This window comes from Pseudophryne corroboree, chromosome 1 (assembly GCF_028390025.1).
Source record: "Pseudophryne corroboree isolate aPseCor3 chromosome 1, aPseCor3.hap2, whole genome shotgun sequence".
NCBI classification, from domain to species: Eukaryota; Metazoa; Chordata; class Amphibia; order Anura; family Myobatrachidae; genus Pseudophryne; species Pseudophryne corroboree.
Genome location: NC_086444.1, coordinates 985,337,164 through 985,350,826, shown reverse-complemented (window position 1 = coordinate 985,350,826; position 13,663 = coordinate 985,337,164). Strand labels below are relative to the sequence as shown.

The 13,663-nt window shown below is 47.1% G+C and overlaps 1 protein-coding gene across 4 annotated transcripts in view; it reads left to right on the top strand.

Moving 5' to 3' along the window:
- Window positions 1-13,663, top strand: part of DCLK2 (doublecortin like kinase 2) — a 235,802-nt gene that overhangs the window by 124,807 nt on the left and 97,332 nt on the right. For 3 of the 4 annotated variants that reach the window (XR_010177472.1, XM_063920574.1, XM_063920573.1), the window contains 3 exons: window positions 5,236-5,335; window positions 6,119-6,214; window positions 8,855-8,905. Coding sequence is in view for 3 of the 4 variants with exons in the window: in XM_063920574.1 (XP_063776644.1) it covers window positions 5,236-5,335; window positions 6,119-6,214; window positions 8,855-8,905 (247 nt within the window). In the remaining variant the exon portion in view is untranslated. The remainder of the gene's footprint in view (window positions 1-5,235; window positions 5,336-6,118; window positions 6,215-8,854; window positions 8,906-13,663) is intronic. The other variant, XM_063920575.1, reaches the window with a different exon arrangement.

Genomic DNA, 13,663 nt, shown 5'->3' with positions numbered 1-13,663 from the left:
ATCTTACATGGAAAGTAACCATGCTATTGGCCCTGGCTTCAGCCAGGAGAGTTTCAGAGTTGGCGGCTTTATCGTACAAAAGCCCATATCTGATTTTCCATTCGGACAGGGCAGAACTGCGGACACGTCCTCATATTCTCCCTAAGGTGGTTTCGGCTTTTCACTTGAACCAGCCTATTGTGGTGCCTGCGGCTACTAGCGACTTGGAGGACTCCAAGTTACTGGACGTTGTCAGAGCATTGAAAATATATATTTCAAGGACAGCTGGAGTCAGAAAATCTGACTCGTTGTTTATCTTGTATGCACCCAACAAGATGGGTGCTCCTGCGTCTAAGCAGACGATTGCTCGTTGGATCTGTAGCACAATTCAACTTGCACATTCTGTGGCAGGCCTGCCACAGCCTAAAACTGTAAAAGCCCACTCCACAAGGAAGGTGGGCTCATCTTGGGCGGCTGCCCGAGGGGTCTCGGCATTACAACTTTGCCGAGCAGCTACGTGGTCAGGGGAGAACACGTTTGTAAAATTTTACAAACTTGATACTCTGGCTAAAGAGGACTTGGAGTTCTCTCATTCGGTGCTGCAGAGTCATCCGCACTCTCCCGCCCGTTTGGGAGCTTTGGTATAATCCCCATGGTCCTGACGGAGTCCCCAGCATCCACTAGGACGTTAGAGAAAATAAGAATTTACTTACCGATAATTCTATTTCTCGTAGTCCGTAGTGGATGCTGGGCGCCCATCCCAAGTGCGGATTGTCTGCATTACTTGTACATAGTTATTGTTACAAAAATCGGGTTATTATTGTTGTGAGCCATCTTTTTTAAGAGGCTATTTCTTTGTTATCATACTGTTAACTGGGTTCAGATCACAAGTTGTACGGTGTGATTGGTGTGGCTGGTATGAGTCTTACCCGGGATTCAAGATCCTTCCTTATTGTGTACGCTCGTCCGGGCACAGTACCTAACTGAGGCTTGGAGGAGGGTCATAGGGGGAGGAGCCAGTACACACCATGTGATCCTAAAAGCTTGCTTTTGTGCCCTGTCTCCTGCGGAGCCGCTATTCCCCATGGTCCTGACGGAGTCCCCAGCATCCACTACGGACTACGAGAAATAGAATTATCGGTAAGTAAATTCTTATTTTCAGTTTTCATTTGTGCATTAACATCTTCAGACGATATTTTTGAAATGTATAAGGATTCATACCCACTTTTGTCAAAGCACATGCTTCTATTAGCATATTATGGTTATGTTATATATAGGGATAGACTCCCATAGATCCCAATCACTCTATACCCACTATCATTTGCACTTTTACCTTTGAACATTTCAGTTTCAGAATGTTTTTATGAAAATGCTGCATTGATTTGCATTCACAAATACATTTGGCTAATTCAGTGTCATCCATTAACCAATTGTCCACAAGTGCAGTGTCACTCAAAGTTAACGTAACAACAGTGGGTAAGGGCCTGTACCCTCTACCTAATTTCAGTAACAGCTATCCTGATTTTCTGGGCCATGTCAGTTGGTGCCTTAGTGTGATATTTGGGTTTCAGGTGCATTTTGTTAGGTGTAAATAATTGTTGTTGACAATGGGGGTCATTACGAGTTGATCGCTCGCTAGCAGTTTTTAGCAGCCGTGCAAACGCTATGCCCTTCGCCCACTGGGGAGTGTATTTTAGCTTAGCAGAAGTGCGAACGCATGTGCAGCTGAGCTCTGCAAAAACAGTTTGTGCAGTTTCTAAGTAGCTCTGAACCTACTCAGCGCTTGCGATCACTTCAGCCTATTCGTGTCCAGATTTGACGTCCTACACCCGCCCAGGAACGCCCAGCCACGTCTGCGTTTTTTCAGACACGCCTGCGTTTTTGCAAACACCCCCTGAAAACGGACAGTTGACACCCAGAAACGCCCCCTTTCTGTCAATCTTCCTGCGGCCGTCAGTGCAAAGGAAAACTTTGCTAGAACCTGAGCACAACCACAAAGAGCTTTGTACCCGTACGTCGCGCGTGCGCATTGCGGCCCATACGCATGCGCATAAATGCCGTTTTTTCACCTGATCGCTGCACTGCGAAAATCGGCAGCGATCGATCAACTCGGAATGACCCCCAATATCCTGGCTGTCCAAAAGACCCATGACTTGAATTGGGATATAGGCTGGCATATTTCAACCTGTCAGATAATCGTAAAGTGCAGAGAAGCACAATTATATCAAGAGATAGCATGATTGTATTGTTGTAAGCAATGACCATTCTCAAGCTTCAGTTTGAAACTGAAGCTTGAGAATGGTCATTGGCTACAACAATATAAACTTTATAGGGTCACAAAGATAATGAAAACTGAAACAAGCAGGAAGTGATACACTAAATTTTATATAGCGGAAGGACTTGGATCCTCCAAAAGCACAGCATTAACCTGATACAGAATTGGAGTGTCAAACACACTACTGTATGAAATATAGGTCCTTCAACAGCATAGGTGATCTGTGGGGTTTTTTTTTCTACTTAATCATTTCTCATTTAAGGACTTCCCTTCCTTTCCTTCCTTTGTGTCATAAAATTGCCAATGACTTTTTCCCTTGTGCTTCCAGTTACATCCTGTTTAGTTGATAGAAGAGAAAAGCAAGCTTTACAGCTAGTAGCCGATATCCGATTTGTTCAAGCTGAAGGATTTTACATCCTGTTGAACTTTTGTAAAACAAAAATTAATATATTAAGGGTGTGTCGCACTTCAGTTCTCAGAACATTTGTTAGCATTTTCATGCATGCCAGAATTGCATGGTGCTGCCTTCATATTGTTCTCATTTGCTGACAGGTCATCAAAGTCAGCTACATGGTGGGGTTGGCAGAGTACAAGCAGATCAGCTAAGCTCCCATGGGTGGGATATGTACACAGTCCCACACTCTGCTGGCTAATGTATTCACTGAGACCCTGCAGCTGGATTGAGTCAGCTGTTTTTTTTCCTCTCTACATTTTTTGGCAATCTGCCTCTATGGTTCATTTGTTAGGTTTAGTCCAAGCGGAATGCAGAAGAATATTCTTAGAAAAGAATGTCTGATGTCTCAACGGTTCCTTTCTCTGCTGCTGCTGCTGCTGCTGCTGCCGCCATGGAAATCATCATGTGTGCTTCATATCAAGAAATCTGATCCACGTATTGCAGCAGTGTCACAAGAAACACTTTTCTGTTTTCAGGAATGTCGATTCAGCAGCACACACTATTAACTATTGCACATAGTAGGAATGTTTTATCATGCTTCTGTCAGCACTGCAACTGAACTGCATGGAAATGTCATGTGTATTAGCTGATTTGTGATGCAGTTTTTAGGGGGTAATTCAGATCTGATCGCTACTGGGCGTTTTCGCTCAGCGGGCGTCCATTTCCTAACTGCGTATGCACCACATTGCGCATGTGTGTCGGACAACAATAACGGTCAGCAACGGGATAGTGCGAAAAATCCGAAAGCACGGGCGTTCGCAAGATGATTGATAGGAAGAGGCCATTCGTGGGTGGCAACTGACCATTTACAGGGAGTGTTTGGAAAAACGCATGCGTCCCCAAGTGTTTTTAGGTAGGGTGTCTAACATATTCCCTGGCCTGTACACATCTTCACATTGCCTTGTTTTGACTGGATGAGGATTGTGGTGCTTAGTGTTGTGTTATGGCATAGATTCTTTATGTTCACTGTAACAGCAGAAACACATTTGAAATGTCCATAAATATTCCACCAAAATGTACTAGAATATACATACAGAATATATGCTCATACAATATTGCTGCAGTTGCGCCAAACAGCCCCTCTCGGCACGCCAGGTCCCGTCCAAATCTGCTAGCGTTGGCAGTCTTTTTAACCGAAACAGTGCGTCTTACTCGTAGCGTGATGCAACTAGGACGCACCAGGAGCTTGTGCTGATTAATCTGATTTGTGACAAGTGCTATGATGCAGTGGCTGTTTTTTGTTTTTTTTTCACGACAAGTTCCGTAAAAAGACACCAAAAAAGATATCTGTTGAAAGCATAGTCACACGGGACATGGTGGCTCACTTGCGTCTGACTGCTCCATTCACGTGGCGTATTGAGGATAGTTGTATGAGGACACATCTGTAATTAAAAAACAGGCATCAGTAGTAGCAGTGTTGCCGGCTGTGGGGCTAATTCAGACCCGATCGGTGCTGGGCGTTTTCGCGCATGCCAGACAGCCGACGGGTGTCTTAGCCCTGCAATCACCTCTGCCTGATTGACAGGCAGAGGCGGTCGCTAAGCGGGAGGGGGCAGGCAGGCAGCGTTTGGCCGCCGTTTAGGTTCCAGAGCGTAGGGGGGGGGCCGCGGCAGCTGCGTGATGTCACATGCAGCCGCTGTGACCCGGGCAGCGACGAGCAGCTTCCTACCAGCGCGCAGGATCTGTGCTGGCTGGGAGCTACTCTTCCAGTACAAAAGCATTGCATCGGGCCTGACATGTGAAGCGGACTAGCTCTGTGCTGGGCGTCCCCCCGCATGTCTGAAGACTGATCGTAGATGTGCTAAATTTAGCACATTTACGATTAGGTCTGAATTAGGCCCTATAGCAATAGTATTACACATGAAATCACCAGGCCCACTAGCTACATTTGGTGGGGTCTATCAATGCATTTTCGTAGACCTCCACTCTGGTATCTGAGCATGGTTGGAGTCCTGTGCATGACATTTGAAGCTCAGATACTGCATATTCTCAGTGTTTTGGACAAACTGGTAGAATTGGGCCCTGTCACCTCTATATAAGGGATGCGTTTATGCAATTTCGACACTGGGATCCCTGCATCTGAAAATCCTGCTGGTCGGCAAGCCGACTAACAAGGGCTATTCCCACTCGTGGATGTCCATGACACCCATAGTGTGGGAATAGAACCTGTGGCGAGCCACCGAGCGCGCAAGGGGCTTTTTTTGCGCTCACTCCCCCGCTGGCCATACAACAGCCGTGATCCCGACGTCGGTTTTGTGACCGCCTGTCACACATACCGAACCCCTATATACAATAGTAAGCAAACAGTAATGCACCACTAGCAGCAATGCCTAATAATATTGTAGTAGTAATGCTGAGTAATACAGTATGTCATATATTCATGCCCAGAGCCACAAGGGTTGTATAAAAAGACTGTATGTAACCCAGGGGTCTCCATCTGAACATTAATGATAACTAAAACATGACTATTATGTTTGTAGACGTGCATACAGATATATACTTAACTACATATTTCATAATTCTTTAGGTTACATGTCTTCAAGATTTCTTTGGTGATGACGATGTGTTCATAGCATGTGGGCCGGAGAAATACCGCTATGCGCAGGATGACTTTGTTCTGGATAGTGGTAATTATGATACAATTATATACATATTTCTGATGAGGTCTGTGAGCAGTAGTGTGGCTATTAGCTGCCCTTGGGTCTTGGTTAAGCCAGTAGAATAGAGCTGATGTGAAGGGATGCGTTTATGTTATCGGTGCTCAGGATCCCAGCAGTCAGCATGCCGACGCGGGAATCCCAAACGCTAAAAATGCCGGCAGTCGTAATGCCGACCCACAGGGTCTATTCCAGGATACCCATAGAGTGGGAATTGAACCTGTGGATAGCGCACGCAAGGGGCTTTGTTGCACTCACCTCCCCCCCGCCCCCCCACCGGCAGTATGCTGTCGGGATCCCGGTAGCTGGCATAACATGCCCATCCCATTGTGAATAAAGACTCGGCTATAACTAGACATTGGTTATTGCCTGTCCGCATTAGGCTACGGCTACACATAGCGGCCAAGTGGGTCCCGTTCATCGGGGGCCCACTTGGCCGCAAGGAGACTGCACATGGGCGGCAGTCCCTGCATGTGCGGCAGTCCCGCCGCCGCCGGATCCAAGCATGCTGCGGTTGAGCCGGATGGCAGGACGACAGGATTTCAAGATGAACACATACATTTCAATGTATGTGTTCACAGCACTGTGTGCTCTTGAAATCCCGCGTGTCACTGGCCGGATCCTGTTCTGAACACAAAACCCCCCTCCTGGCCAAGCTGGTCCCGTTCAGCGGGACCAGCTTGGCCGCTATATGTGGCCGTATTCTTAGTCCTGTTTATGCAATAACCTTTATTGCTCTTCCCTCAATTTCAGAGTGCCGTGTTATGAAAACGTCATACTCCCGCTCTCCCAGACCATCAGGTTCCAAGAGTCCTGGGCTGTCACGGCGCAGCAAGTCTCCAGCAACAGGTAATGATAATGGCCGTAGCCCTCGCAAGTATGAAAAAATCTGATATGGGGGGGTGAAATGTGCTGAGCCTTGAAAAGTGATACATTTCACAGTGATACAGTACCAGCCAATCAGCTCATAATTGTCATGTTACAGGGTGGGTTTGAAAAATGACATTTAGGAGCTGATTGTTTGGCACTTTATCACTGTGAAATGTATCACTTTTCAAGGCTTAGTACATCTTCCCCAGGTACATAATAGATAGGTAGAGATTTTTATAAACCAAATTATGTGAAATTGTTCCAAAGAGCCTTCTATCCATATATGAGAGTACAAGATCTCTTAGAATGGCTCATTGGAAAGGGTACTTAGTTGCTGGGGTGACTAGTGGCACCTACAATTCTCTACACTATTAGTTACAATGATGATCTTTTGTATGTACTTATAAACTGATGGATTTGAGATATGCCTCCAAGTTTACCTGTACCTTCTGTTGATACTAGTTGTACAGATGTGTAATTTTACACTGTTGCTGATGCCGTTTCAAATAGCCCCTCTTGGCGCCTCAGGTCGCCAGGCGACTGGGATCCACTAAGCGGCTTTTCACTCAGAATGTGCATCCCATGCACACAAATGAAAGTACTGGAAGTGAGAAAAATATAACGTTAGTGTAGGCAGACCACTGTGATGTGTGACATTTGTAGTCTGAAGCTGTGAAAAAATGGCCCCTATGCAGATGGCTGCAGTTTTCCTCATGCCAAGTTCTGTTGTGCTTATTCTGCGACTTGTACACTGTGATTGGCTCATCTCTGATTCTGCTTATAATATGTAAAATGTAAAGAAATATATGGTACGCTACTCCTCTCTTAGGGAGAGATTCAAATGTTTGAAAAGTCAGTTAGGAGTCTGTTTTTTCCTATCTAATAGACAGGAAAAAACAGACACCCAACCGACTTTTCAAACATTTGAATCTCCCCCTTAGTGTCTCAGTCGCATAGAGCGGCTTGCTCTATATGGCATACGGGCACTAAGTGTATGAGGACACATCTGTAGCCCATCAGCTCTTTGTACAATGTCACGTCTATTATTACAGTTTCATCTGTGAGCACAGCCACAATACATTTTCTCTTTTCCTTTTACTATTGTACATTGTGGGCTAGATGCATGATCGCATGGAGAGTGATAAAATGGAAAGTGATAAACTACCAGCCAACCAAAGCCTAACTGACATTTTTCAAACAGGGCCTGTGACATGGCAGTTAGGAGCCGATTGGCTGGTGCCTTTTCTCTTCCTCCAATCGATGATGCATCTAACCCTTTATGTTTGTTTTGTAAAAATCAGTAAATAGAGTAACTTAACCGATAACACACATCAGTCTTTACGCTTATTTGTGTTACATAGGGGTACATTTACTAAGCAGTGATAAGAGCAGAGAAGTGAGCCAGTGGAGATATTTCACCATCAACCAATCAGCACCGAAGTAACATCTATAATTTGCATACTATAAAATGATACAGAGCTGCTGATTGGTTGATGGGGAAATATCTCCACTGGCTCACTTCTCCACTCTTATCACTGCTTAGTAAATGTACCCCATAATCAGGATTCTTAATTACTTTCTGTTAGGTCCTTGATAACGTTCAGCATGGCTATAGCTAATTAATACTATGAGGACCAGAAGATGTACAATTGTTTTAATGCTGAAACAATATACAGTAGCGACAAAATATTATATTTATTTCAGGGAACTCTACTTCTAGCACATATCGGCCTGTGTATATCTGTGTGCGACTGAGTCTGAATCTGTATGTGAGGCATACTTGCCTACTCTCCCGGAAGTTGCGGGAGGCTTCCGATATTTGGGGTAGCCCCCCGCACCCTCAGAAGAGCAGGCAGTCCTCCCGCATCCTGCCTGCACCCTAGTGATGCTGGCAGGATGAAGAGATACTCACTGGTATTCGCGGGTCCGTGTGATGGGGGAGGGGCTAACATGATGCAGAGCTTGATAATGTCACAACCCGGCCCCGCCCCCGAAGTTCCCTGCAGCGTCTCTTCTCCACACTTTTCCCAGAGAGGAGAAATTAGAAGTAGGCAAGTATGATATGAGGTGCAGTTTTTTTCCACACAAAGGTACTATGTAAAAACACATGCGGTCTCAATGTTGGATTGCACACATGCCAAGTTCCATTGTAAAAAAACATGCGGGCTCAATGTTGGATTGCACACATTGTGCTAGAATATGGTGCCCTAATATAACCAATTGCCCTGTATCTTCTGCAGGGTGCAAGGGGAAAAGTCTCAATGTTGGTGGTGGTGGTGCCAGCGTTTCAACCGTACCAATGTCACTTTATGGCCATCACCACTTAATTACAACCACAAGGCATACCACCATAGTAAGAAATGTGGGATGTTTGTGCTGTTTGCATTAGTTGAGTGACATTAGTGCTGCCTATACAACACTGATCCATTAATATTATGGTGTATTTAATTCCCTAATAATGAGAAAAATCAACCCAATCATTAGGGAATTACTGTCAAATATTTAGACAAAAACATCCCAGATGCTACTTGTTGATTTTAGTATTTGTGCATATTAGAAGTGAACTGCTAATTAATGTATTTTCTTGCTGTCTTTGCCCTTGTTATAAAATGAATGCAGTAAAGAGGACTGGCTACTACTCTAGTGCCTATTCCACAGCAAGGTCCCCAGGTGAGCCATTCTGATTGTGGCTTTCTTGCTCAGCTTTACCTGCTCACTTGCCAACTCACTGTTCTGTCCAGCTTCATGAACCTGTTCTCTTCAACATCTGAGCTTAATCATCCAAGCAGACATTGAGCCTAATTTCAGATTTGTAAGTAAAGCAAAAAAGCAAGCAACTGGGCAAAACCATGTTGCACTGCAGGCAGATGTAGCATATGTAGAGAGATTTAGGTTTGGGTGGGGCGTGTTCCAAGCTGAAATCTTAATTTCAGCGTAAATAATACCGTTTTTATACTAAAATGACGGGTCGCACCTGGAAGCCTTACACGGGTGCTTCCCAGGGGCGACCCATCAAGAGACCTCTTTCAGACAGCGGCCCGACCCGGCATATTGCCGGCTTGGTGATGTCACTGCCGAATGAAATGATCTCCAAGCGCCGCCTCTTCTTTATGCAGTATGAAGATACCTGGGTAACGGGACCCAGATTAATCCTTTTACACCGAGCCACTCCTGGGTTATCATGACAATAACCCAGGTTTTAAGTGGCGGTGTAAAAGGGGTATAAATAAAGCTGTCTAACATTTGTGGGCTACATGCAAAAGCAGCCTGTATTTACCTTGCACCGAAAAAATATAAATGTTTTTGCTCCCCTTGCATGGCAACATGGTTTGCTCCAGACACAGTTACTTGCTTTTATTGCTTTACTTACAAATCTAAATCGGGTCCATTGTCCCCTACTGGCTATGGTGGCATTTAGTCATACATGGGGCCTATTTATGAAAGTTCGCCCAAAAACCCTGTAACATCTGTTATTTCTACTATGTACATTGATGATTGACTGGGGCAAGTTATGTCAAAGTCATTGTGGTTACAGAGCATCGTTAGGAGGCTGTCCTGGCAATGACTTTGCTCCATAAAAATCCCTTTCATCGCTTGCTTATCACAGTAGAGAAGGAGATGTTTGTGATTTCCACATATGTGCACAGTACATACTGCTGTTGAGGGATCTGAAGATCCCTCTCCGATGAAACTACAGGTTTTATTGGCTAATGCTATCTGAGGTTGGTGGTAGTTATTGGGGGGTTTTACCTCTACGGGGGGTATTCAATTCAAGTCGGAACTGCCTGTAGTCGGAAAAACGGCTGTTTCCGACTTTTTTAGGTCGGATAGTGTTTCGAACTCATCAATTGGGCTGCTGTTTATCCAACAGGTCGGCAATTCCGACATGTCGGAAAACACGTGGATCGGCGGATTAGCCGCGGATCCACATATTTTGTCTGATCCGACAGGTTTTAGCCCCGTTTCCAACAATGTCAATCCGACTTTAAAAAAGTCAGATCGACATTGTCGAGAACGGCCAAATCCGCTGCAAATTGAATACTGCATTGTTGGATCCTTTCCATCGGAAAGAAACTGACAAGCATTGAATACACCCCTATATATTTTCCTGTGTTCAGTGCTGTTAAATTGGCTAAGGGCCTAATTCAGATCTGATTGCAGCAGCAAATTTGTTAGCTGATAGGCAAAACTATAGGCCTAATTCAGACCCGATCGTAGCCCTGCAAAATTTTGCAGGGCTACGATCAGGCACAATGACATGCGGGAAGACGCCCAGCACAGGGCTAGTCCGGGCTAGTGCGCCCCGCATGTCAGGCCCACCCCTCGTCCCCCGCAGAAGTACAAAAGCATCACGCAGCGGCAATGCTTTTGCACTTCAGGAGTAGCTCCTGGCCAGCGCAGCTTTTGCCTGGGTCGCAGCGGCTGCGTGTGACATCATGCAGCCTCTGCGGCCTGCCCCCTGCTCGGCCCGGCTACGCCTGCGTTGGTCGAACCGCGTCCACAAAACGGCGTCCAAATGCCGCCGTGCCGCCCCTTCCCGGCCAGTGAACGCCTCTGCCTGTCAATCAGGCAGAGGCAATCGCTAGGCAACGACAGCCATCGGCTGCCAGCCATGCACTGGCACATTGCGGAGCGTGCGCACCTTCTAACCTGATTGCTGCGCTGCGATAAACAGCAGCATGCGATCAGGTCAGAATGACCTATGTGCATTGCAGGTGGAGCAGATATAACATGTGCAGAGAGAGATTTTGGTGGGTTATATTGTTTCTGTGCAGGGTAAATACTGGCTGCTTTGTTTTTACACTGCAATTTAGATTTCTCTTACGTCCTAGAGGATGCTGGGGATTCCGTAAGGACCATGGGGTATAGACGGGCTCCGCAGGAGACATGGGCACTATAAAGAACTTTAGAATGGGTGTGCACTGGCTCCTCCCTCTATGCCCCTCCTCCAGACCTCAGTTAGTTCCTGTGCCCAGAGGAGACTGGGTGCATTACAGGGAGCTCTCCTGAGTTTCTCTGAAAAAATAATTTTGTTAGGTTTTTTATTTTCAGGGAGCACTGCTGGCAACAGGCTCCCTGCATCGTGGGACTGAGGAGAGAGAAGCAGACCTACTTAACTGATAGGCTCTGCTTCTTAGGCTACTGGACACCATTAGCTCCAGAGGGAGTCGGAACGCAGGTCTCCCCTCGCCGTTCGTCCCGAGCCGCGCCGCCGTCCTCCTCACAGAGCTGAAAGACAGAAGCCGGGTGAGTATAAGAAGAAAGAAGACTTTAAAGGAGGCAGAAGACTTCAGATCTTCCCTGAGGTAAGCCGATGCGCGCCATTGCTCCCACACACAACACACACTGCAGGCACTGATGGGTGCAGGGCGCAGGGGGGGCGCCCTTGGCAGCAATAATAAACCTCTAGGACTGGCAAATACATATATATAGGCTGCAGAGGCAGTAGATATAAAAATCCCCCGCCAGTATTACAAAATTGAGCGGGACCGAAGCCCGCCGCTGGAGGGGGTGGAGCTTGATTCCACAGCACTAACCAGCGCCATTTTCTCCACAGAGCGTTGCAGAGAAGCTGGCTCCCCGGACTCTCCCCTGCTGAACACGGTGACACAGGTCAGAAAAGAGGGGGGGGGGGGGGGGGCATTTGTAAGGCGCAGTGAGTGTACTATACAGATAATTATATATAAAAGCGCTACATTATCTGGGAATTTGTTTCCAGTGTCAGTTGGCGCTGGGTGTGTGCTGGCATACTCTCTCTCTGGGTTCACTACGGTATGCCGGCGGTCAGGCTCCCGGCGACCAGCATACCGGCGCCGGGAGCCCGACCGCCGGCTTACCGACAGTGTGGCGAGCGCAAATTAGCTCCTTGCGAGCTCGCTGCGCTCGCCACGCTACGGGCACGGTGGCGCGCTACGCGCGCCACACTATTTTATTCTCCCTTCAGGGGAGTCGTGGACCCCCACGAGGGAGAATAAGTGTCGGTATGCCGTCGGGACCCCGGCGCCGGTATACTGTGCGCCGGGATCCCGTCAGTCGGCATACAGAAGACCACCCCTCTCTCTGTCTCTCCAAAGGGCCTTATTGGGGAACCGTCTCCATATAAATATATCCCTGTGTGTGTGGGGGTGTCGGTACGAGTGTGTCGGCATGTCTGAAGCGAAAGGCTCATCTAAGGAGGAGGTGGAGCAGATGATTGTGGTGTCTCCGTCGGCAACGCCGACACCTGATTGGATGGACATGTGGAATGTTTTAAATGCAAATGTGACCTTATTACATAAGGGGATGGACAAAGCAGAGTCCAGGGAAAAAGCAGGGAGTCAATCTATGGCTTTGACTGTGTCACAGGGCCCTTCAGGGTCTCAAAAACGTTCTCTATCCCAAATAGCAGACACTGATACCGACACGGATTCTGACTCCAGTGTCGACTACGATGATGCAAGGTTACACCCAAGGATGGCCAAAAGTATTCATTATATGATTATTGCAATAAAAGATGTTTTACATATCACAGATGACCCCTCTGTCCCTGACACGAGGGTGCGCATGTATAAGGAAAAGAAGCCTGAGGTAACCTTTCCCCCATCTCATGAGCTGAACGAGTTATTTGAAAAAGCTTGGGAAACTCCAGACAAAAAACTGCAGATTCCCAAGAGGATTCTTATGGCGTAACCTTTCCCTGCACAGGACAGGGTACGGTGGGAATCCTCGCCCAGGGTGGACAAGGCTTTAACGCGCTTGTCCAAGAAGGTGGCGCTACTGTCTCCAGACACGGCAGCCCTCAAGGATCCGGCTGATCGCAGACAGGAAACTACCTTAAAATCTATTTATACGCATACGGGTGCTTTACTCAGACCGGCAATAGCATCGGCATGGGTATGTAGCGCAGTTGCAGCTTGGACAGATACCTTGTCAGCTGACATTGATACCCTAGATAGGGATACCATTTTATTGACCTTAGGTCACATTAAAGACGCAGTCTTATATATGAGAGACGCTCAAAGAGGCGTTGGGCTGCTAGGTTCGAGAGCCAACGCCATCCCGATTTCTGCTAGGCGAGCCCTGTGGACCCACCAATGGACGGGTGATGCCGACTCAAAGAGGCATATGGGGGTTTTACCTTACAAGGGTGAAGTTTTATTTGGGGAAGGTCTCGCAGACCTGGTTTCCACAGCTACCGCGGGTAAATCTACCTTTTTGCCTTTTGTTCCCCCACAGCAAAAGAAAAATCCACAATATCAGATGCAGTCCTTTCGGTCGCATAAGTCCAGAAGAGGTCGGGGCTCATCCTTCCTCGCCAGAGGTAAGGGTAGAGGGAAAAGAACGCCTGCTTCGGCTAGTTCCCAGGAACAGAAGTCCTCCCCGGCTTCTACTAAATCCACCGCATGACGCTGGGGCTCCACTGAGGGAGTCCGCACCGGTGGGGGCACG